Source organism: Schistocerca cancellata, chromosome 2 (assembly GCF_023864275.1).
Source record: "Schistocerca cancellata isolate TAMUIC-IGC-003103 chromosome 2, iqSchCanc2.1, whole genome shotgun sequence".
NCBI lineage: Eukaryota > Metazoa > Arthropoda > Insecta > Orthoptera > Acrididae > Schistocerca > Schistocerca cancellata.
Genome location: NC_064627.1, coordinates 850,080,466 through 850,104,102, shown reverse-complemented (window position 1 = coordinate 850,104,102; position 23,637 = coordinate 850,080,466). Strand labels below are relative to the sequence as shown.

The window sequence follows — 23,637 nt, the reverse complement described above, 5'->3', positions numbered from 1 at the left end:
TACAGTTTTGCAAATAATACCACCTTTAAAAATTAATATCTTTACAACAGTTTGGGCGATTCTGATAAACTATGTGTCACCACGCAGAATTCGCGGGGTCCTATCAGAACATACGTGTTCCAAACTCTCGTCACATGAGAGAACGTAATGTGCCCCGGAATATTATCGAACACGATCGTTTTGGCGGCGTAGGTGTTATGGTGTGGGGAGGCATAATGTTGCATGGCCGTGCTGACCTCCAAATCTTTCAAAACGATACACTCTCCGGCAAACGTTATTGTGACACTGTACACTTTTCAGGGGTGCGTTCGACAGTAACTTCATTTTTATGGATGGCAACGCGCGACCGCATCGAACAGTGCAGGTAAACGAGCTCTTGGAACAAGAGAAAACGTACTTGGCCAATGGTCTGGCCTGCACATTCCCCAGACTTAAATGCCGTCGGTGTGGCACGCATTAGAGAGACGAAATGATCACGTCCGCATGCACCAACGACCACCCACCAGTTGTCAACCGTGCTCGTGGAGGAACGGAACGCCCTATCACAAGAACTCAGTATCAAACTTGTGACCAGCACGGGAGCTCGTTGCAAAGTATGCATTGCCATCCGTGGTGATTACACACCTTATCAACAATCATGTCCCACATTTTGAAATGTACAGGATATCATTATAAATCGCGGTGACTTCAGCGCAATTATTGTTTTTGAATGAAAGTGTTATTTCTGTTCGTCTTATTGCGTATTTCTCTCATTTATCTTCTGTACTATAATGCAGCAGTTCTTTCTAAGTATAGTCCATCGAGCTATGGTACTTGGGAGTGACATCTTGCGACAGTTACTTTCGTCGTTGAGTTTTCCACGTCAGCGCATAATTCCATGTAGGTACGGTAATATCTACATAGGAACTACAAAGAACGGCGTGAAAACGGGACTGAAGGAACACAAAAATCTTTGGCAAAGAAAAGTCAGCTGTATCAGAACATGATTTTCAGCCAGGAAACCACGAAATGAAGTTTTCACAAGCCAAAATTTTACTTACAATGACCAACTGTTATCCACGCCTATATACTGAAACCATTGAAATATATATACACGAGGAAAATATTAACAAAAGAGAAGACGTTCTGAAACTTAGTGCTGTAGCGGAGTAGCTCTACAGAGTCGATGGATAGTTTTATCTTCAAGAGACGGTCAGTTTTATCTTTGAGAGACGGTCAGTTCCATGATAAGTTTTATCTTTGAGAGACGGTCAGTTCCAGGATAAGTTTTATCTTTTGACACGGATTACTTCTGCGGATGAAGTGTTAACTTCCAACCCCTCCCTCCTTTTTTCACGGTTCTTATGTCGCTCTACGACTTCTGACCGGACAGTTGGCAAGACTAACGTACGTGGAACCAAGGGCACCTCTGAAGACGTCCACCGCAGCTGTGGACGAAACGAAGAAACAAAAAAAGTTTTATGGACCACGACCATGATGCCCGGAAGATTCACCAGAAATTTAGCGTCTAACTTAGTAATATAAACGGCACCGAACGACAGGTTGGACGGGAAGTGTCAACTGCGGGACGGCACGCACAATTTTTTTTCGTCTTTTTACTTTTATCACAAACTAAGGAAAACTATGTATCACTTACAGATACGTTTAGATGGTTTGGATGAAAATAAAGGAATATTTTAAGTAACGGAAGTACATAATTGTTTGGAAACAACGTCCTATATCTGTAACACAAATTTTTATAATAATTCATTACAATCATGAAGTCTCATTTACTTACAAACAAAAAAAGAAGGAAACAAATTACTGACGTAATTCGAAACGAAGCTTTGCAGCAGTGGCATTTTAGGAGTTAAAAGACTTAAGTCTGCTGAACTTACTGGTGGATTTTCGATACTTCCCCGTTATCTATTTTATTTTAATAATGGCAAACAGAAACCGTTGAGGTTAGCTTTACGGCAGAATGGCTAGTGTCTATGGTGTTTGTCCCATTCACCTGTCACCATGCACATTCCGATTCTACTTTACTAACACAATTATGTAGATTATCACTGGTTTGTTGACTTGCAAATTCTGCGTGAGCTCCATAAAGTACGCCTTCCTGCACAGAAAAAAGAATCGTGGTACATTTCTGCCAAAATGACGTGCTGCCATGTAAATGTTTACCAGCTTTAATATGCTGGTGACTTACTGCATGTAGATGGCTCAAATGGCTCTGAGCACTATGGGACTCAACTGCTGTGGTCATAAGTCCCCTAGAACCTAACTAACCTAAGGACATCACACACATCCATGCACGAGACAGGATTCGAACCTGCGACCGCAGCGGTCGTGCGGTTCCAGACTGTAGCGCCTTTAACCGCTCGGCCACACCGGCCGGCGACTGCATGTAGATCGAAGTGCTGGTGTACAGGTCGAGCTCCTGTCCTCATTTTGTACCACCTGTCTACCTCTCTTTTTAATCACGTTCCACTGTGTTTTTAACATGAGGTCTATATTGGAGTTGCTGAACATTCACACGTCAGCACGTGAGTCTGACAAGAAATATACCACACATATTGTTTCCACTTCTAAGAGTGGAGACATACGATTTGCAGCTATAGAAGACATACAACTCAAAAACACTTGCGATACTTTAGTACTCTCGGTGAAGTAAATTAATTATTTTATATCTTGACGCCTGATAAGAGCAGTAGTGGCTCTAAACGCGTAGCTAGTAAATTAATGTTATAGAGGATGTCCAGTGACGGAGTCCCTGATTTCAAAATTAAATATCTCGAAAAACTAAGATCGATAGACGACTGCAACAGAAGTCAATAGAATTTTAAGGAGCCTTTTCGAAACAGTTCGAAAAAACTGCTAACAGATAGCGCTGTACGCTGTAAAGCTCGCACAGTATTTGCACCCATAATTAAACTTGTCCTCTGCAAACAGTCTTCGCAATCAGATCGCAATCTATTCGAAATGCCGACCACACGCAGTACGAAGATGGTACAAAGGAACAACGAAATTTGCCGTCACGTCCTGTCGCATCTCAACAGAAATGGATTCAGATGTCACAAAGATCGACGATTCAGAGCCCAGCGTGGTAGGATGGTTCCGGTAGACAGTGTCCTTCAACGTGCCCCACCCCACAAAAAGTTATTACAGGGAGTTAGATCGGGCGAATATGGAGGCCGATCGATCCTTACGCTAGTAAATTTGCAATAAGCTCACGCAATGACTATTCTCAAAGTACGCACCGAGAGGTAGAATACCTGTTCGCTGTAATGTGGTCTGGCCCCATCTTGTATGGACCACTCAGTGCCTCTTAGACCCTCCAACGCTAGCTGTGTGGCGGCGAATTGTTCCAAAATTACAACGCAACGTTCACTAGTGATCGATTTCGGGTGAAAAAAAGGGAAAGTTAATGCCCCTGCTGCATCCCGTAGCCCAAACAGTAGCTTTGGGGAATACACAAAAATAGGGATTTTCGGAACCCCAAATTCAAGACTTTTGTTTATTCAGGATTCTGTTCAGGTGGAAGTGTGCTTCATCTGTGAACCAGATGCAGCCAACATCAGTCCTTCATTATCAGTAAGCCCCCTATCGTACAGCTCGCACAGGTAGCTTCAGATTTTGAATCTAAACATGGGTAGGCTCTGTCTTAATATTTTCTGCCTGCTGGAACGCTTCAAACATGTCTCTACTGAAATTCTGCGGGCGGATTTCCCTGGGTTTTGTTAAATAGTTTCAGAGCCTCGGCGACATTATCAGGAGTTACTACAATTTGCCTTGGGCCAACATTCTCCTCTAGTTGACCAGCCACGCTGCCTGTCCACTGGAATTTGAGGAAGAGCTTGAGAATGGTTTTCGCATCTGGTCCTTTCGTAACATTAAGTCGTGTTTTGAAAACTGCGCCTTGTTGCCGTTGGACTGTTTTCTAACCTGTGGTATTCAACCAGAAAAAAAACAAATTATTCAATGGAATATATGATTTCAAGCTCTTCCTTCGGTATGCCAACCTCCTTTCGTGTTTCAGCAGTGAAACTGATCACTCTGGCTTGCAGCGCACTATTTATACGCGCTAGGTATTGCGATTACATCGCAATCTGTTAGCAGCTTTCTGAACTATTTCGAAATTTCTGTACAAAGTTCTTACAGCTTTCACAATAAACAAAGCGTTTGCTGCACTTGTCTATCGATCTTAGTTTTCGAGATATTTTCGTAATTTTGAAATCAAGGATTCCTTCGCTGGACACACTATAAAATCGATAGTAGTTAACCTTGACCAATTGTCGTGTTTACATACAACCTTTAGTATAAAACAGTCACGGAAAATCATTGTCCCAACGTGGCTGCTCGCAATAGCTTTTGGTGAGCGCTCAATAAAAATGTGAGACCTATCTTGCTCAAAGCTTAGTTACTTATCCGTTTTACATGCACTGCACCCTTTCTTCCGACTTGCCTGTGGTGTCAGCTATTTCACACAATTGTAATGAGAGATCGCCCAATATCAAATTCTATACATTCTGTGATTGCAGTTTTGGGACTTCCACCTAGAGGGAAGGGGCCCACTTTTGAAACGAACTTTCACGAATATCTGGTTATTTTTTAAATAACAATAAAATCCATCCAAGCCAAACATTTTTTGACGGGATTGTATTCCAATTTACCCGTCTGAACCACACACATACACCACGACTTCTTTCATCAAATGCCGCAAATGGCACTTGACTGACATTTGTGAAAAAAGTATGCCACAATACAACAAACGAAATGTCACTGACATGTCAACGTCGTCGCTATGCCATAACGACAACTTTGCACTTTGGCAGCGTATACATTGACACTTCGATAGGAGAATTCCTGAAAAAGTGGGAGCGATTACCTTCGGAAATTTCATTCGTGAAATTTCAGGAACCGTATTCCAGATAAGGGTTCTCCGTCTCCATCGACTGCGGGTTAGCGCTGCAAACAACACAATGCCCCCCTTACTACTTCATGGGTTCAGCAGCAAGATAGAGTGGACGAAAGAGGTTACGCAAGAAGCTGCTTGAATAAATAAGCAGTTTTCTTAGCACAGCAAGCATTTAGTCTAAGTGGGTGAAACCCGAAGATTAGCGGCAAGTCGTTAAATGAGCTTTTGAGGCGAACAGCTAGATGTCTGTCATACGAGTATTTCTATTTGTTTGAATATAAGGAACATCTTACACACCCTGCCACACAGCTTATGCTGTACTCATGGAAAGGAGCGAATATTACGTCCTTCCATAATATACAAATTGTTCGAATGAGAGCGACATACATTCTTATGCCACAAAACAAGTACTCTCTGATAAGAGGTATCCTCGAAAACGTGTTCACGTTCCGTCTAAGCAGGAGAGGATATAAATGCAGACCAGCAATACCAAGAAAATATGAAATCTGCTGACATCGAACGTAAATTTACTTGTTAGGAAGTCTTTTTTGAAGATATTTGTCTGGAGTGTGGCCTTTTATGATAGTGAAACATGGACGATAAACTGTTCACGCAAGAGAATAGAAGCTTTTAAAGAGTGATGCTGCTCAGAAGAATGTTGAAGATTAGATGGGCAAATCGAGTAACTAATGAAGACTTGATGAAACGACTGAGGGGGAAAAAAACTGCGGCGTTAATTGAATAACAAGTTTAGTAGTACACGTCCTGAGGCATCAAATAATCTCCAATTTGATTACTGAAAGACGTTTGTTGGGGGGGGGGGGGATTGTAGAGGGAGATCAAGAGATCAATACAGTAAGCAGGTTCGAAGGGATGTAGGTTGCAGTGGTTATGCAGAGATAAAGAGGCTTATGCAGAATAGACGAGCACGGAGAGCTGCATCAATGCATTCTGATGGCTGAAGACAACAACAACAAAAACAATAACACCGGGAACGTCTTACGTTACTATACAGTTGATGCCTTTATAAACGAATACTGCACGTAAATCTTGCATAATGGACTGCGTGGATGGCACAAGAAAACGTACCTCAACAAGCGGTCAGCGCTAATACGTCACGTACTGTATTAAGTAATAGCACTCTTCGTGAACTTCTTTGTCTTTCGATGGCCTTTGACCAACATTCTTGGCCGGCCGCAGTGGCCGAGTGGTTCTAGGCGCTTCAGTCTGGAACCGCGCGACCGCTATGGTCGCAGGCTCTAATCCTGCCTCGGGCATGGATGTCTGATGTCCTAAGGTTAGTTAGGTTTAAGTAGTTCTAAATCCTAGGGGACTGATGACCTCAGATGTTAAGTCCTATAGTGCTCAGAGACATTTGAAACAACATTCTTCAGAACCATGGCGCCGAATCAAATGCTTTGTTCAACATCAGGCTTACTGTCAGCCATTTAGCTTTACCGCTGTTACTCCGTTTCTGATCGCCGACAGTACTAATAAGCGGGCTTCAAAGAAGCTCCGAATGGGCGTGTTGCCTAATTTGGCGATATTTACTTAACCATTCATCCGCATAGTCCATATACAGCAAATGTGAACACCACAATGGTAACCAGTGATATTATTAACAGTTCAGATCAACCAGCTGGCAGAATCCGGTTCTTTGCTAGGACTAACCGGTAATCTTGAATACACACAAATAAGGGCAATACGAATGGTCACAGGTTTGTTTGAGCGACGAGAGAGTGTCACGGAAATGCTGATTAATCAGATGTGCCAGATGCTTGAAGGTAGAAGCTAGGATTCAACCATACTGAAGTGTTTCGACAAACGTCAATAAATGAATAACCTACAAATATAGAACGGCCTTCCATGTATCGCTCCCGTAGGTAACGCGAAGGGATGAAACTAATTGCAAAGCGCACAGCGGCATTTAAGCAGTCAGTTCTCCCGCGCTCCGTACGCGAATGGAACAGGAAGATACCGTAACAGTGGCACAACTCCAAATACCCTCTTCCATGTACTTCACAATAATTTCCAGAAATGGATATAGGATGTATACCTCTTCTCTGCCGGCCGCTGTGGCGCTTCAGTCCGGAACCGCGCTGCTGCTACGGTCGCAGGTTCGAATCCTGCCTCGGGCATGGATGTGTGTGATGTCCTCAGGTTTAAGTAGTTCTAAATCTAGGGGACTGATGACCTCAGACGTTAAGTCCCATAGTGCTTAGAGCCATTTGAACCATTTTTTATCTCTTCTCTGATTCCTGTAGAAGTTCAAGGGATGGACGAAAACATGGAAACACCAAAAACACAACACACTATACCCAGCCTCCGGCCATCCTGATTTAGGTTTTCCGTGATTTCCCTAAATCACTTCAGGCAAATTCCGGGATGGTTCCTCTGAAAGGGCACGGCCGACTTCCTTCCCAATCCTTCCCTAATCCGATGAGACCGATGACCACGCTGTCTGGTCTCCTTCCCCAAAACCAACCAACCAACCCAGCCTATTGCGGCGTAGGTAAGAAAGAGCTTCGAGTCGTCTCGGAAATGGTAAATGCAGGTCCGGTACGTTTTTCAAGGGACTCTTATACCATTCTCCCCACAAAACTGTAGCTAAGTTCAGGTAACGACTGATAGAGGTGGATAGCGAACACGGATCGTTCTTCCCAAAGTAGACCACCAAGGCTCAATAATATTGGGACGTGGTGACTGTGGCCGCCAGGAAGGTTTCGACATTTCACCCTCATTCTCATAAAACCAGTCCTGGACGATGCGAGCTGTGTGAACAGGGGCGCTGTCGTCTTGGAACACAACATCACCATTGGGGAACAAACACTGTACCATGGGTTGGACCTGAACAGACAGAATGGTTACATAATTCTTGGCAGTAGTGCGGCTTTGCAGAGTAACTACGTGGTCCATGAAATATCACGATATGGCTCCCCAGATCATCACCGAATTCGCGCCATGTTTCACCCTTGCGACGCAAATTCGAAACAGTGTGCAACAAGACTCATCTGACCAAACGATAATCTTCTGTTGCTCCATAATCCCGGCTTTGTGGCTTCGGCAATACATTTTCCTGTTACGAGCCTTTGCATCACTGATGAGTGGTTTTAGAATACCAGCTCGCCCTACAATTCCCTGCTTATGGGATCCTCTTGTGTTGTTTTAGAACTGACAGTATTCGCGAGTGCGACATTAAATTCTTGCAGTGATTTTTGCGATTGTTCTCCTCTTATTTTTTGCCACGGTCTTCTTCAATAACCGTTTGTCACGACTACTCACACACACTTTCGTCCCCGTCGTGGCTTAGCGGATGATGTTTTTTGCTTTCCGTGTTGCGGTATAAACTTTCAATAACGTGTCTCTTGATACACCGAACACTTCGGCTGCCTTAATGACGGAAGCGCCCACCATACGAGCACGAACAATTTGTTCACGTTCGAGTTCACTTATTTCTGGCATAATGCACTCACAACACTGTTCTGACCACAAGCGAAACGTACAACATATTGACAACATTACGCACGTGCCGTTCGTGGAGAAACACACCACCGCAATGCAACGTTACGCGTATGAAGGCGAGGTAGTCGCCCGCCTAGAATTCGTACAAGGTAAGGTGAATTTGCTTTCTGAGCTGCGGCCGGCCTCGGTGGTCAAGCGGTTCTAGGCGCTTCAGTCCGGAACTGCGCGACTGCTACGGTTGCAAGTTCGAATCCTGCCTCGGGCATGGATGTGTGTGATGTCCTTAGGTTAGTTAGGTTTAAGTAGTTCTAAGTTCTAGGGGGCTGATGACCTTAGAAGTTACGTCTCATAGTGCTCAGAGCCATTTGTTTCTGAGCTGCGTGCGAGTCGACGTGACGAGGACGTTACGCGGCCGCTACAGGCGAGCGGGCGCAAGGGTATCAGCTACAACCCCGAATAGGGGGAAAATCCCTGTATGGGGAATTCGGACGAAGTGTTGATCGCTTATGAGGGCCGCCTCTGCTCCCAGCAATGGCGGGCTTTGAGACAAACTGAAAGACGGCTTCTTACAGCTCTCTGAGAGTCTGTAACAATTCACATCAAGTACTAAAGCAAATCTGTACAAACATTTTTGGAAGGTGACTGTCAACAGCTGTTAACTAATCAATAAAATGCATATTTGAACCATCAGCTGCTTTTATTTTAAACCCAAATATCAGTCGGTTTCAGTCTTGGACCATCTTCACGGATGGGTTTAAAATAGTTTAAGCCACCACAATAGGGCCTACATTAGTCATTGCTTACAGCACTAAATGTACACGGCTCTGTGTGCAGAGCTGTGTCCATTTAGTATTCGTATGTTTGCTTCTAAAAGTCCTGTGCCGTATATTGACATTCATGGCACGCATTACACATTATTTAAGCAATGACTAATGTAATGTGGTGGCTTATACCATTTTAACCCTTATCCTTGAAGATGATCCAAGACTGAAACCAGTTGATATTTGGGGTTAAAATAAAAGCAACTGATGGTTCAACTATGCATTTTATTAATTCTATTCAAATCTGAATACATTTGCGATCTCAGATGAATCAGGCGCATCCAGTTACACAACAATATGTCAAAAGCTTTAAAACTACAGAAGTTAATCTCTCGCAACGGAGAATTAACATTTAATCGCTTCATGCGACTCCAACAAACGTTATCTCAGATGATAGCATTGCACTACAGATATCATACCTGAAAGTTACGTATCTGTGTCAATTTTATTTATTTATTTACGGCGTCTTTTCTAATGTTTCATTATGTAAATGTTTTTCAGAACATCGTAACCACCACAATTACACAGCAAATGAAACCAGCATGAATACCTCGTTTTGTCATACTTGTGCATTTATTTAGTGAACAGTTTATAAATTTGCTGGTAACTTTATTTAAATGTTGACTGCAAGTGCTATTAAAAAACTGTGTTAATTTAAAAATGATCAATCACTCGCGTTAGCGGACACCACAACTGAAAAGAGAACCAACAGATGCTTCTGTGAAGAACACATTAATAATTGTTTAAACAAAATTTAAAGACAACTCCTTCTCATTTAACTTGATCACAGTCGCGCAAGAATGCTGTCTCATTTTTTTCTTGACGTCGCGCCAACCAGTAAGCTTGGCTGGCACCTGGGTTTATGTTTAAGCACTTCTCGCCGTGTTTCTATATTTTTGGTATCATATTAAGTACTCCGCAATCTCAGACAGTTCCTCGTAATAAACTGGTTCCTTAAATGTTGGAGGTTCGTAACTGGGATTTAATACACGTCTTTGCGGAAGCACCTGCCATTTAGAATTTCGGTAGTTCTGTGACAATCCCATGCGTGTAAAGCAAACACCATCGGCGACATTCTTAACGTAAGTGCCATTTACCTCTTGGCCCTGATCACGCAGTATGCCAATAAAGACGGCCGGAGTGGCCGAGCGGTTCTAGGCGCTGATGACCACTGCAATGAAGTCCCATAGTGCTCAGGGCCATGCCAATAAAGTAAACAGAAGCGACTGCTACGGTCGCAGGTTCGAATCCTGCCTCGGGCATGGATGTGTGTGATGTCCTTAGGTTAGTTAGGTTTAAGTAGTTCTAAGTTCTAGGGGACTGACGACCACGGATGTTAAGTCCCATAGTGCTCAGAGCCATTTGAACCAGTAAACAGAAATGTGTTATAAGTACAATTTTTCGTAAACAACGATCACTTTCGCAACATTGATGTACAGTCTGACATTGCTGTACTCGTGACTAACATCTAATTTCCTGATATACTGCTCCTACGACGTATTTGTTCAATGTGACTTGTGTCGTGACATATTAATTCTATAGTTAAAGACTACGCTACTATGTTTTAGCCATATTAAGACGAATAAGTTAATGCTTCTCCACATTTATATTCAGTGAAAACTTATCAGAATCTCACGTTATAACCATTTACACATCGCTTAATCCAAGTAGAGATTCTACAAGGACTGGTTGGAGTGCCGAGATTCTACAAGGACTGGTTGGAGTGCCCTTACTTACATCTTGGTTAGTATTAAGGGGAACCAACCAGAGTAGATCCCTGTGGTCAACACGGACATTAACCCCTGCAGATGTCTGCACCCTTTAAGTGACAATTTTCACAGAAAGTTGTACAGGGAACAAACGTGGACGAGCTGATCACCAACATACATCGCAGACAACGTGAAGAGTCAAATACTGCAATCTTCTAGACTACAATGAAACGCACAACATCTCACATAATAAATGAAAATACTGACACGAGATCCCTGCTGACAAATCATATCAGCCTCTGAGATTCAGAAACATGGACTTCTCGCGTCCTGGGAGACTAGTGGACCATAGGTAGGGATGTTGTAGGTACTACCGCCACGTTTGACTTCTGTTTAAGTCGTAGGCTAGAACACTGGATTACCAAAAAGATTATGTTCTACCACGTTCCTGGATGCATTACGAGTTCCCAAATCTCGTCATATGAGGGTAGGCAATGGACCCACGAACACTGCCGAACATGATTTTTTCGGTGATCCAGGTATTGTGTGTGGAGGTATAATATTGTATGGGCGTCCTGACCTCTAATACGGTACCACTCACCGATCAAAGTTATTGTGACACTTTATTCCTTTCCCATGCACGCCTTGCAGGTGTTAATTCGGCTTCATTTTTATGGACGAGAATCCGTGTTAGGTCGAACAGCACAGGTGGACGAGCTCTTGAAACGAGAGGATATCGCTGAATGGACTGGGCTACCTCTTCCCCCAACTTAAACGCGTCTAGCACGAGTGGCATACGTTGGGGAGACGCATTGCAGTACATCTACAGGCACTAACGACCATCGAAAAGCTGTAAATTGCGCTGTTGGATGAATGGAACGCAGGTGGAGCAGCTCCTGGAACGGGAAGATATTCGGAGAATGGACCGGCCTTACCCATTCCCCGACTTAAAACACCATCAAGTACTTGTGAGATGCGTTGAGGAAACGGATTGTAGCACGTCCACATACACCAACGACCGTCCAGCCGCTGTTAACTGCGCCGCTGGAGGAATGGAGCGCCCTAGCACAAGAACCCTTTACCAAAATTATGGCCACCATGGGAGCACTTTGCAGAACATGCATGGCGGTCGGTGGTGATCACACAACCTATTAAGTACCATGTTCCGACTATTTTAATGTCCAGAAGACCATCAAAAATCACTGTGACGTCACTGCAGTTGTTAGTCTTTGAGTAAAAGTGTGATTTCTGTTCGGTTTATTGCATATTTCTTTCAGTTTCCTTCTGTACTCTACTGTACCAGATCTTTCTAACTATGGTTCAAGTTTCCTCGAGCAATGTTAGTTGGCATGCGGAAGTTACTTTCGCCGGCCGCGGTGGTCTAGCGGTTCTAGGCGCTCAGTCCGGAACCGGGGGACTGCTACGGTCGCAGGTTCGAATCCTGCCTCGGGCATGGATGTGTGTGATGTCCTTAGGTTAATTAGGTTTGAGTAGTTCTAAGCTCTAGGGGACTGATGACCACAGATGTTCAGTCTCATAGTGCTCAGAGCCATTTGAACCATTTTATGCGGAAGTTACTTTCGTTCTTAAAGTTTTGCACACAAGTGTACAATAACTATCCCTGCATAGGGCTATTAAAAAAAAAGACTACTCGAGAAATTGAATCTCTGGAATGACATTTACAAAGACGAAGTGAAAACATATACAGCACACACTAACGTCGTGTAATGTGATCATAAAGCTCTGTCAGTATCTGAATTGCGAATACTGTCAAACTGTCAATGCTTTTACTCACAGGTCAGTATATATTGGTAACATCAAAAATATTTTTGGGGAAATCAATACCGTTCGTCAATATTAACAATACGACAATAAGCGCCCTCAGATGGTCAATATACTGGCAGTTTCACAATATTATTGAACGTATGAGGGCGCCTGTACAGCTTTTACGGAATGGTCTACGAACCGCCGAGTTGCGCTATTAAATTAGGGTAATGGCTAGGATGAGCTCACCTTGTGTGTAGGGTCGCAGGTGGTCGCCGCCGAGGGAGCGCACCTGTGCCCGTAGCAGCTCCTCGTCCGTCGGCGTGTCTGGGGCGAGAGGCGGCGAAGGGGGCGGCGAGGGCGGCGCGGCGGCAGGGTGCGGCGCCGCCGAGGGCACGCGAACGGGCGCAGGGGCGGGAGGCGGCGCCGCGGCCGCAGGGGAGGGCCGCGTGCGCGCCGCCTGCACCGAGCCGGCGCCGCCGGGCCCGATGCAGATGCGCAGCTGCGACTGGAAGCCCTGCGCCGGGTCCCAGCTGGCCGTCGAGTAGCTGAGCTGCTGGCGGCCGCGCGCCGCGGCCGACGACGTCACGTCGACGGGCGGCTGCGGGCCATCGGTGCGCGGCGAGCGCAGCGTCAGGTTGACGGAGGTGACGGAGCGCGCCTGCTGCGGCTGCGACTGCGACGGCGCGAACGGCGGCGCGTAGTGCGGCGTCGGCTCCAGCCGCAAGGAGGTGCGCACGCGCGAGTCCAGCACGCGCTCCACGCTGCAGTTGACGCTCAGCGAGTAGGACGCGCCGCCGCCCTCCTGCCGGAACACAGCAACACGCTCTACACCGCTGGCCGCGCCTCACTTTTGTTTGTTGGGAAGTAAACTACTGCGGTTACAATGGACACAGTCACACATGCTACTTCTAAGGGCTATCAAAATTTGCTCTCCCTCCAAATTTTCTGACGTGGCACCCAGTGACTTCCTCTTCTTCCCTCGGAAGCGGAAACCTTTCTGTGACAGGCATTTATAGAATGACGATGAATTTTTTTTTTTTTCAAATTTAGTTCTAGACCAACTTTCTCACTTCTTTTCGCATTTCTTCCAGCGTACTTTCAGTGTCTTATTCGGTCCAGCATAGCCGCCCGCACTGTGTGTGTGTGTGTGTGTGTGTGTGTGTGTGTGTGTGTGTGTGAGGGTAGGTGGGAGGGAGGGGGAGGAGGAGTCAGTTTCCAACACAACAACACAGTTTTCACATTCACTATGTGATCAAACCTGGCTGAAAATGACGTACAAATTCGTGGCGCCCTCCATCGGTAATGCTGGAATTCAATATGGTGTTGGCTCACCCTTAGCCCTGACGACAGCAAGGCATACGTTCAATAAGGTGCTGGAAGGTTTCTTGGGGAATGGCAGCCCATTCTTCACGGAGTGCTGCACTGAGGAGAGGTATCGATGTCGTTGGGTGAGGCCTGGCAAGAAGTCTGCGTTCCAAAACATCCCAAAGGCGTTCTATAGGATTCAGGTAAGTACTCTGTGCAGCCCAGTCCATTACAGGGATGTTATTGTCATGTAAGAATTCCGCCACGGGCCGTGCATTATGAACAGATGCTCGATCGTGTTGAAAGATGCAATCGCCATCTCCGATTTGCTCTTCAACAGTGGGAAGCAAGAACGTCCTTAAAACATCAATGTAGGCCTGTGCTGTGATGGTGCCACGCAAAACAACAAGGAATGCAAGCCCCCTCCATGAAAAACACGACCATATCATACCACCCCCGCCTTCGAATTTTACTGTTGGCCCTACACACCCTGGCAGATGACGTTCACCCGGCATTCGCCTTGCCATCGGATCGCCACATTGTGTACCGTGATTTGTCACCGCACTCAACATTTTTCCACTGTTCAATCGTCCAATGTTTACGCTCTTTACACCACGCGTGGCGTCGTTTGGAATTGACCGGCGTGATGTCTGCCTTATGAGCAGCCGCTCGACCATGAAATCCAGGTTTTCTCACTTCCCGCCTAACTGTCATAGTATTTGCTGGGGATCCTGATACAGTTAGGAATTCCTGTGTGATGGTCCGGATAGATGTTTGCCTATTACATATTACGACCCTCTTCAACTGTCGGCTGTCTCTGTCACTCAACAGACGAGATTGGCCTGTACGCTTTTGTGCAGTACGTGTCCCTTCACGTTGCCACTTCATTATCACATTGTCATTGTCGTACTGCCGCTAGGCGCAGGAGCGTGGAGAGTGGGGCAGTGTCTGTCAGGTGGTAACGAGAGTCGGTTAATGGCGAGCGAGCGAGTCGGGCGCAAAGGAGTTCTGCTGCGAGATGACGCAAGACTTGTTTCACTGCGAGATACCACGTACGGTGTGGTCAGGAATAATGTGGAGAAGTAATTGGGCACAGCGCAAAGCATCAAGGTTGAGCGCGGGAGGCCTAAATTTAAATATGGTAAGAGCCTGTGGCCGTACACTGCCGTGGTGCAACAGAACTCGCCTCGCCGACCGCACCGCTATGAAATAAGACCCCACCAGTTTATCATTTAGAATTGTAAAAGGCTCGCCAGTGTTAGTTGCGAATCGTCCAGTAACAAATACTTTCGTAATTTGTGCGTTAAGGTGTGTAATCCTCAGTAACAATTATCTGACACGTTCCTCGCCGTATCCATAATTTACCAAGTGTGTAATCCTCAGTAACAATTACCTGACACGTTCCTCCCCGCATCCATAATTTACCTAGTGTGTCATCAATGAATTGAAAGTAAATGATAAAAAGAGTGAAGTTTATCGAATTAATATTTTAAATGAAAGTAAACAAAAAAGTTTTTTATATTTACTAACTGAGTGCTAATTAATAACAAGTAATTTGACAAAGCAGTATCTTTAACAATACTTCATGTTCAGACAATCTTGTATGAGAAGTAATTTACGTGACAATAAGTCATAGTAGCGAACTCCGTAATCATTTTAAAAACGAGTTATTATCGTAGGACAGTAAATTTAAATACTGAAATTATTCTTTTCGGAAACTTTACATTTGCAAAACAGTTTAATAGCAGTTAGATTTACGGTGAGAGACACAGTTCAGTTGTTACGTAACTGGTAGTGAAAGGAACTAGTACTTGATTTCATGAAGTAATTGCAAATTTGTTTTTGTCGATGACTGAAATTTTTCTGGCTAATCGTTGTGTTTTGATAATGAGCGCGAGTCAGTGCTTTTGCGACTGTCGACGCCTGTCAACATTTTTTTTACAATAGTAACGTAATTTAATTTCAAAGTCAAGAGTTTTAATTGATTTCGCTCACACTAAGTGAGCTGGCGACCGTTCGTTTACATTAATTTACAAACAGAGTCAAAATTAATTCATCATTCCGGACCAAACGTTCACTAGCTAGTTTCTGTATTATTCCGTACATTCTTTGTTTCTGGCGAACATTACTGCGCGGAATAAATCGCACAATAACGATCACGTTATGACAGCACCTGGCTTCTTCTGGGTAATACTTTCACTTCGGGTTCAATGCCTTATCCCAAATTAATATCAAACCATTAGCAACACGGTAATTCTTTAATTGTCTACCACCCAGAGAGGAAGAGGGGGTGTTATAAGTTGAGATTTTGTTTTCTTCAAACTTAGCTTTAGATCAACTTTTCACTTCTTTTCGCAATTTTTCCAGCGTACTTTCAATGTATCATTAACTCCAGCATAACCATCCGCATTGTGTGTGTGTGTGTGTGTGTGTGTGTGTGTGTGTGTGTGTGTACGTGAGGGTAGGGGGTGGGGGCGCGACAAGAGAGGTCAGCTGAGTCCTCCTGGAATCTGGGTGTCCTCCTGGAATCTGGGTACAGTCTTTTCGTTCACCACATAATTCTCTCGAATTTCAAGAAATCATATATATTATTCCACTTAACTGTAGATTTATAACAATTGTCAACCGCGATCAGAGACACTGCCGTTTTGTATAAGCCTATCTCGGGTTTTCTTAGTTTGCAGTCTGTTGACGGAAAATTATGTAGATTCCATGCTGTGGCTACGGTTTCTGCGATGACCTGCAGACAAGATGGATAGGAACGTCTCCAGAACCATGCCAAAACAATATCCTCAATTTTTTTCTGTTTCGTGTTCAGCCCTTACAGAGCTGCAGATGGGAACGTGTCGAACACCATGGCGCAAGTATTCCGTCGCAGATTCCCTACAAATAAATAGGGCAGCAGTATACGTGCCTGTCATCCGTCACCAATTACCATACGGACGCCCCTTCCGCGCTTAACGTCCCTTGAAGCGCAACGGAATCACATGAGTGGTCTACCATTTGTCTGTGAAAAACAGGAGACTCATGATAGCTTGCTGATTCTGCATTCAGTTTTACTCGACAGAGCTTTTCCTGCACACTCGCAAATACACAACAACGCTACATTGTAGGTGTGTTCGTCTATACTTGAGCCTAAACACATCAGTCGAAAAAATTAAATCATTTCCCGCGATAGAAGAGAGGGATAAAAATTTGAAATTTTAAAGCTGAAGAAACGTTCCCTCCAGGACTGAGGCTCTCATAAAGTCTAGGGGACTGATGACGTCAGATGTTAGCTCCCATAGTGCTCAGAGCCATTTGAACCATTTTGAATCTGCGCAAAATTCTTGTAAACAACTTGTTCAAGCCATAAGTCGCTAACATACATTCCGTCGACTCATGGATTCGTAGGATGGCCAAGCAGATTTGACATTATATTATTGGACATTCATCAATGAACAAGGTGGAGTAACGTGTACTATGAAGATTATTTCACGCAAATGTACTCCTCCTGTTTAGCACTGTGATGTATATTTCTAACGCCAAGTCAAAAAATCTAATTAAACGACTACAAACTGCCCCTGAGTTGCTGCAACAACGGGCGAATTATCCTCAAGAGGAAATGCAATTAAAATACATTCGATCGTGCAGCATCACTATCTTAAAACCAACGATTCGGTATTCTTGGTATGCACGAAAACTGACACAGGAAAGATCTTCATTTAAAAAACTGAATGAAGTATGCTTTCCACTGACGTATATTTCGGAAAAATCTTGCTCAACATATGCTTTCATAAAATGTGCTTGATGTGAATAAAATTTGTTTTAAACGTTTCTTTGGTAATCACCACAGTAGAAATTTAATGAACTTCTAGTAATAAATAAAAAGCAAATAATTAATTGCTAGAATTATCATGAATTTTTTTTTCATTCAAAACTTCTCCAAAGTATGTATTTAAACAGTTTAAATGTATTAATTAATTTATTTAATCTTAACTAAATGGAATATATTGATTTTAAGTATAGAAATCGAGCTGTTTAAACATATATAAATTTTATAATCAATAGTTTAACATAGCGGGGAATAAAATAAAATGAGAAAAAAGGTAGCTACGAGAATCGAAGCCGAGTCGGTGAGTTGCCAGGCAGTGCGCTTCTTGACCACTGCGCCATGGTACTGACTCGAAAATTACTGAAAACAATCCCTCACACTCTACTCGAAAATCTATAGAGAGCTTTTCACATTTTCCTATGGCCGACTCAGGCGTGATATTCTAGGGATTTGAAGGGCAGCTACCTGCTTCTACGTAAACAGTTTGAGCCAAATCGGTGAGTCCCGACCCGCGCCCTCCGCTTATAAACTTCCATAGTATATGCACATACTTTCACAACGCCTGAGACGTATGTCTGCGTTACTTTCTCATATAAAGATTTTCAGACTGTACAAAAAAGAAATGGAGTGGTCTCCTTTCAAGAACACTTTCACACTGTAGACTCGAAGACGAAGAAAACAATACTCTAGAAACCTCTGGTAGATGTTGCAGCTCTGGTACAAGTAAAATAAACTATCATATGTAGATCGAAGTTTGGTTAAAATTTTCGTTAAATTTTTTTCCCCCGATTTGTTGTTTACCCTTCGCTGAGTGAATATGACTGTAGACATAAATCAGAGTTTCTTACGTTTCCTGGATCTTCTCTGAAAAAGAAAAAAAATATCTTTTAAAACATATCGTTTATTGCACGCTCGTGGAATATTCGTTAGTCGGTAACGAATTTCTACGATATGCTATAGTCCTACTGTAATGGATGAACTACTAAATTTATAAAATATTCGTTTACTTTGTGGTGTGGGAGTAAAACTGCAGAAGGGCCACATTCAGTCTCATAATAAAACTGTCGTCGACCCGAAAGTTGGTTTGAGCACCGCAAGGTCTTCTCTAGCCACTGTCATGTTGCTCTTGCCTTCCTCCCAACTTTCGAACTGACTTACCCAGCAGTTAAAGAGGGACGTAGAGTTTAGCGTCGACACTATACCACGGTGCAACTTCGCGTGATTCACCTTAAGAAATCATTGCCACTGGGGAAACACGTGATAAATGACAGAAAAATCTAAGGACCGACTGGGGATGACTCAGTGACTTACTCTTTTGTAAGTAACTCACGAGTATCGGCAGATATTTATCCAAGAGCGAGCAAGATTCTAAAACTGGCATTTTTACAAAAGTGACTCTTAGTTTGCGCACGTGTCGTGCCCTAAGAACTTAATTTGACATGAAGTACTGAAACTCACTGTACCTCAAACATCTGGCAGCTATTCCACTCAATGAGTTTTTAGAGATAAGTTCACACTGATACCTAGAAGGGAAGTAAATGCCACTACTCTACGCAACCTACATCTAAGGTATCTAAATACCAAATTTAAAAGGACGCAAAATCCCTACGTTCTGCGAAGTTTTACACTAGCTAGAAATTCAGCGCGGATTTCAATGCGAGAGGCTTACAATAGTTCCCACAGCGAAACTTTGGATTTTCTGCCAGGTTTCGAGACAAAGAGATTCTGGTCGTATATAAAGTACGCCAGCCGCAAGACACAATCAATACCTGCTCTGCACCAAATGGATGGTAATATTACCGATGGCAGTGCCACTAAAACGGAGTTACTAGATACGATTTTCCGAAATTCCTTCACCACAGACGACGAGATAAACGGAATTCCAATCAAGTACTGCAGCAAACTCGAGTAACTTAAAAGTAGATATCCTCTATGTAACGAAGCAACTCAAATCACTTAATAACGCCGACTCTTCCGGTCCAGACGGCATACCAATTAAGTTCCTTTCATAGTGCGCTGATGTAATAGCTCCGCATTCAGCAATAATATACAACCGCTCGATTGACGAAACACAAACATCTAAAGATTGAAAAGTTGCATACGTCACACTAGTGCTCAGGAAAGGAAACAGGAGTAATCCGCCGAAGTACAGACCCGAGTCGCTGACGTCAATTTGCGGTAGGATTCTGCAACACATACCGTGTTCGAACATTATGAATTACCTCGAAGAAAATGATCTATTGGTACATAGCACGGATTCAGAAAATGCCGTTCTTGTGCAACACAACTAGCACTTTATTTCTCATGAAGCAATAGGTGCTATACGCAGGGGATCTCAAGTTGATTGCATATTTCTGTATTTCCAGAACGCTTTTAATAACGTTCCTAACAAGTGGCTTCTAATCAAACTGCGTGCCTATAGAGTATTGTCTCAGTCATACGAAGGAAGGTGGGTTTAACGTCTCGTCGACATTGAGGTCATTAGAGACGGAGCGCAAGCTTGGATGGTGTCTAGGATGGGGAAGGAAATCCGCCGTGTCCTTTCAACGAAACCACCCTAGCATTTGCCTGGAGCGATTTTGGGAAATCACAGAAAACTTAAATCTGGACAGTCGGACGCGGGTTTGACCCGTCGTTGTACAGAAGGTGAGTCTAGCCACCTCGCTCCACGTCTGAATTGTGCGATTGAATTCGTGATTTGCTGCCAGGAAGGCCAGAGTTCGTAGTAAGCGACGGGGAGGCATCGACGAAGTCAGAAGCAATATCTGACGTTCCCAAAGGAAGTGTTCTATAAACGATTTAGGAGACAATATCAGCAGTCCTCTTAGATTGTTTGCAAATGATGCTGTCATTTACCGTCTAGTAAAGTCATCAATAGATCAAAACTAACTCCAAAAGGATTTATGCAAAATATCTCAAAAGTGCGAAAACTGGCAATTGATCCTAAAAAATGAAAAGGCTGAGGTAATGTGCTTGAGATCCCAAAGGAACGCATTACATTTCAGTTACATGATAAATCGCACAAATCTAAAGACTGTCTGTTCAACCAAATATCTAGAGATAACAATTACGAACAACATAAATTGGAATGATCACAGGGATAATGTTATGGGGAACGCGAATCAAAAACTGCAGTTTATTAGCAAAACACTTAGGAGATGCAAAAAAATCCACTAAAGAGGATGCCTACACTATATTTGTCTGGCCTCTGATACTGTACTGCCGTGCGGTATGGGATCCGTAACAGATAGTTGGCAGAGGACAACGAATAATTGAAAGAAGGGCAGTTTCGCCTTATTGTGAAATATGATACGCGAGCTGGGGTGGCAATGAGTTAAAACAAAGACAATCTTGTCTGTGACGAAATCTTTCCGTGAAATTTCAATCGCAAAATTTCTTCCAGAGTGCGTAAACATTTTTTTGAGACCCACTCACACACGGAGAAATGATCGTCGTAATGAAATAAGTGAAATCGGAGCTCGCATGGAGAGATTTAAATGTTTATTTTTCCCGCTCGCTTTTCTAGAATGGAACGGTACAAAAATAATCTTTACTATAAGGGGGTCCACAGCCGCTGCAAATTTCTTAGGGAAGTCATGCTTTATCACTATTACCTAATTTCAGCCCCATGGGCCGTGAATATGTGAAAGCCATTCGATGAATCCTTTGCCTGGCACTTAAATGTGAATTGTGGAGTAGTCATCTACATTTACACGTACACGTACAAACGTGGATGCCACTTTTCAGTTTAAGTAGCTGAAATTAAGAGTCTCATCTGATTATCTCCAGCGCTTTCAACGATTTAGGCAATAAAGGTAGAAAATAGTTATAAAAGACAATTTTATTCATGCAAGTATAATGATGGGTTGATACCAAAATTTAATAATCTGAAAAAAAATTACATCCACTGAAGAAATCCTGTTGAACAGCAACGAAAATAGCCACAAAATGGCAATGATTAATACTCTTCGAAGTGGAAAAAACAGGAAATAAACTTATAACAAATGCTTGCTCACCTTTCATGACATACGCAAAATTTTTCTGCTTGTAACAAGTCAATCAGATATATTAATGGGTGTACTGCATTAATTGTAGGATATATATGTATATGTATATATATATAAATTTTGATTGGCATAATAAAAGTTGAATCAAATGTGTTTTGAAAGCTGCATATTTGGGATTTTTGGTTAAAGTGAAACCTGGGATTTGCATCTGACGAGACGAATGTAAGAAACCTTCCAAACCAATACGCACATTAGAATCGACCCTATAACAACCTAGTAATTAACGGGTAGCGACTCCGTCTCTACAATGTGACACGTTACTCTGCAGGTACGTCATCTGGACTGCATAATTCGTAACTCTATGACTGCATTGACTGCATGCTGCACTATTATGAAAATATTTAACAGTCTACACTAACGACCTAAAACAGAACGACCACCGTCCACGGTGAGATTGAATGCCTCCTAGTGGCGTTGCGGCACATCACGTGGTAAGGCACGTATATACAGGATGTTTCCGCAAGAGCGTGCAAAAATTTAACAGGACATAGAGGATGCTCCAATGAACAACTTGAGGTAAGGAACCTGGGGTCGGAAAAGCCAGCTTAAGGAGATAATAGGAATAAAATCACATTACTAAGTACTTATTTATTTAGATTAGTTACAGTTAACTGCAAATACCATCACTCAAGCAATGAACGTAGCATTTGTACAGTATCTTACAAAATGAGCTAAAACTGGCGGCCGTCAGCCTCTGTGCTTGCATGACATCAACGAACAAGATTGTGACACATTCTGACAAATAGCCATGGTGTGTTTCGAATCACATCACAGGCAGCTACAATTCTGGCAACTAATTCCATCTCCGTGTCCACTGGGGCCTCATACACAAGTGACTTTAGATATCCCCGTAGGAAATAATGAAGGGGATTCAGGTCAGGTGACCTCGCAGGTCATGGAATAGGACCTCTCCCTCCAATCCAAGGACCAGGAAAAATAGCAATGAGATGGTTGCGGGAATCCACATTGAAGTGAGGCAGTGCACCGTCATGTTGTATCCACATCCTCTCACGAACAGCTAAGGGTATGTTTTCCAACAACTCAGGCAGAAGTCTTTGCATGAAGCTCAAATACAGCTGGCCATTTAGATGGTCGGGTAGAAGACATGGCCCAATGAGACTGTCACCTATAATGCCGGCCTAGATATTCACAGCCAAACGTACTTGACGGAGTGACTCAACAACAGCGTGAGGGTTTTCCTCGTCCCACACATGGCTATTCCTGCTGTTCGATCAAATCACGATCAAATGAGGCCTCGTCCGTAAACAGCATGATTTAGAGGAAATCTGGTCGATCAATCAATTGTTGGAGCAACCATTGACACAGTGCGACCCTTGGTGCAAAGTCAGTCACAAGCATCGCATGGACTCCTCGTGGGTGATATGGGTGTAATTGTTGTTCATGGAGTGCTCGCCACACACTAGTATGTGCACTTCACGTGCAATACGGTGAACACTTGTACTGGGATCCGCTGCGACACGTTCCAGCACCTCGTCTCCAAAATCGGGTGTGCGGGTCGTACTCATGTTGCCAAGTCCCTCGTTTCTTCTTTCTAATGAAGAATCTCCCGCATTCGTCGATCGAGAGAAATAAACACTCGTCGTCACGGATGACGCCTGTTAGTAAATCGTACCCATACAGCCTTTCAGCAGCGAGAGCATTGCAACGTACTTCCCCATACGCCAGGTGGAGGTCAGTAAGTTCTGCGAAATTGAACAGGTGCTGCTTCATCGTATTGTACTGTTGTTGTTGTTGTTGTTGTCTTCAGTCCTGAGACTGGTTTGATTCAGCTCTC

At 43.6% G+C, this 23,637-nt stretch overlaps 1 protein-coding gene across 1 annotated transcript in view; it reads right to left on the bottom strand.

Annotated features, from left to right (window-relative positions):
- Positions 1-23,637, bottom strand: part of LOC126159303 (TGF-beta-activated kinase 1 and MAP3K7-binding protein 3) — a gene marked incomplete at its 5' end in the record, with an annotated part of 391,229 nt that overhangs the window by 238,959 nt on the left and 128,633 nt on the right. Inside the window, one exon of the mRNA XM_049916505.1 lies at positions 12,903-13,458. Within this exon, the coding sequence (XP_049772462.1) occupies positions 12,903-13,458 (556 nt within the window). The remainder of the gene's footprint in view (positions 1-12,902; positions 13,459-23,637) is intronic.